At 37.7% G+C, this 2,488-nt stretch overlaps 1 protein-coding gene across 1 annotated transcript in view; it reads right to left on the bottom strand.

Moving 5' to 3' along the window:
• Positions 1–1,623: 1,623 nt before the first annotated feature.
• The window catches only part of LOC103803503 (hippocampus abundant transcript-like protein 1), a gene marked incomplete at its 5' end in the record, with an annotated part of 18,741 nt that continues 17,876 nt past the window's right edge, over positions 1,624–2,488 (bottom strand). The window contains one exon of the mRNA XM_009076063.1: positions 1,624–1,827. Coding sequence (XP_009074311.1) covers positions 1,624–1,827 — 204 coding nt within the window. The remainder of the gene's footprint in view (positions 1,828–2,488) is intronic.

The following is a 2,488-nucleotide window of genomic DNA, read 5'->3' as shown; positions in this document are numbered from 1 at the left end:
TCCACTTCTCTACCCTAGTGGTCACCACGTCAGACACTGAAGGAACTTCTAGGCAAAGCATCCTTTTCACCAGGCTTGATGACACAGGCACAACACAAGAGAACAACAGTAATTCAGGTACTGTCATCCAGCACTAGGATTAACCCACTTCTGTTACAAAGCAGCAAAGGCACAACAGTGAACTTGGAAGAACACACACTTACACATGAAACCTAGAAAGCTTAAGATGTAGATTTATTACGCATTAGGAAGCTTATTAACTTCAAAACCAAACCGCATAGTACAAAAGGTTTGTTATCTGTGCTCAATGTGGAACAAGTTTCAAAATATATTTTTTTTAAATTTGTTCAGTCAATACACAATCCTTTTAAAAAACTGTATATCTGTCTGTACCCTCATTACATTTATAAATATATGATTTACACAGCACCCCATCTGGAAAAATTAAAACTCCTTACAAATATCTACATATATTGCATACATATAAAACATTCATAGGAGTACTTCATTAAAGTTGGGTTTAATAGTCCATTTATACTGCAGCAAAATACATATAAATCTGTGTATTCTTCATAAAATGTCTCTAAAAATTAGCACATCTGTAGCCATTCATAACCCTTTTAATGCATCTTTTAGAAAGTAAATTTGATAATATCTCCATGATACTCAGCAGGTAAGACAGTGATATGAAGGCTAAATATGATTAATAACTGAACACTAAGTAGCAGTTAAGGCAGGGGTGAAAGGAATTAATAGGAAAGAATATTTCATATGGCAGATAAAGTGACAAAATGCAATAAATACACATTATTTCTTGATGAAAACTACTCAGGCAACCACTCAGAAGTCAGGAGTGTCTGTTTTTCTGACGCTGCTCATTTTAAAATTACCATTCTATTTTCTGTAAGTGAAACATGAATGTGACCTGGCTCTCAGGTGCCATCTGGATTTCTTTTAACTGCTCAGAACTGACTATTCTGGAATGTGGGTTTAAGACTTCCATATGACCCTCATTTTATGGGTATTGACTGTCACGTGTTATCACAAACACTCAGAATTCTGTAATCTTGGTTTTGTCACTGCTTTCTGGTAACACTGGATTTCTTGTTACTAAATATTTGAGAACTTTATTGATAACCATTTCAGATACCAGATCCATATAGATAGCAGTCCCTCCGATATCATGATGACTACATGTGCCATAGATGCAGACAAAAGACACAAGAAATGCAAGATGACCTATAACAGTGATGGCAGAAACTGTTCTGGCTCAAACCAGTTTACTTTGCATTATGTTGCAGTTTTGGGAACTGAACATTCGAACATTTAGAAGAAAATTAAATTATATCTGTATATTCAGGTTTCTGCCCAATACCAGAATTTGACACAGCATTTCCAGTCCAGTATTGGGTAGAATCACAGAGAACTGTGACTAAAAATCCCCTACTAAAAATCCCCTACTGCAAGTATGACATTAGCCTCAAGTATCATACAGCATGTGACCTTCTCCTGTACACAAGCTGCCTTCCTCTCAGAGGCCAGGTACTCCATACCTCTCACCAAGCTTCCAAAGCTGCAATTCAGTGCATTAATTTGTTCCACTGTCTCCTCAGAAGTTAGCCTTCACATAGTGCTATCTTGCAGCAATGGTTCAATGTCCTCTTCATTACTTTGGTCTTGACTGTTACTGACAGTACTGCTGATGCTGTGGCTGTGTTTTCTGGTACTGCTGGCTTTGCTGTGCTCCGGAATAAATAAGGCGACTACAAAAGCCAGAAGAACAATGCATGCTCCAACCAGGAAGGGTGGACCAGGAATCATCGCTCTCTGCAGGAAAACAAGTACATCAAAGAATTCATGAAGCTTCATACATTGACTTCTGCATTACAAACTACACCATTAAGACAGACTAGGGGAGATGTATTTATGTTAAGTACAAGTTCTTGCAAACAGGTTCACATGTGCACTGCAACATGAGTTCTCCGCATCTACAATCCCCATGAATTCCTCACCTGAACTGCATGCTGACCTAAACCCCAGAAACATAGACAAAAAACTATCAACTGACAATAGCACTGTCTAGCAGATGAAGCAGACATTGACTGATGCCTCTTCGTAATTTCTTTTTGCTTAAGCAACATGCCTGTTAAATCAGCAAGACTCCTCTGAAGATTAATAGAATAAACTTTCAACATTCCAAAGTAAAAATGCTCAATGAATCTCTAACTTAACTTCACTTTTCCATGGCTGACATACTTTAGGATCAGGTTAGCCAAATAAGCAAGCATTCTAAAAATTAATACATGAGTGAGGAAAGACTCATGTATTTGAGATTTAGATTAGATGACTCGATGTTATGAAAATCTTTTTTTTTTTAAGGTGTTCAAGCACTGGAATACGTTGCCATGGGAGGTGCTGGAGTCACCATTCCTGGAAGTGTTTAAGAGGTATCTGGATCTGGTACTGGAGGATATGGTTTCGGGTTCAG

This window comes from Acanthisitta chloris, unplaced genomic scaffold (assembly GCF_000695815.1).
Source record: "Acanthisitta chloris isolate BGI_N310 unplaced genomic scaffold, ASM69581v1 scaffold2806, whole genome shotgun sequence".
NCBI lineage: Eukaryota > Metazoa > Chordata > Aves > Passeriformes > Acanthisittidae > Acanthisitta > Acanthisitta chloris.
The sequence above is the reverse complement of the archived record's forward strand: the minus strand, read 5'-3'. Positions and strand labels throughout refer to the sequence as shown.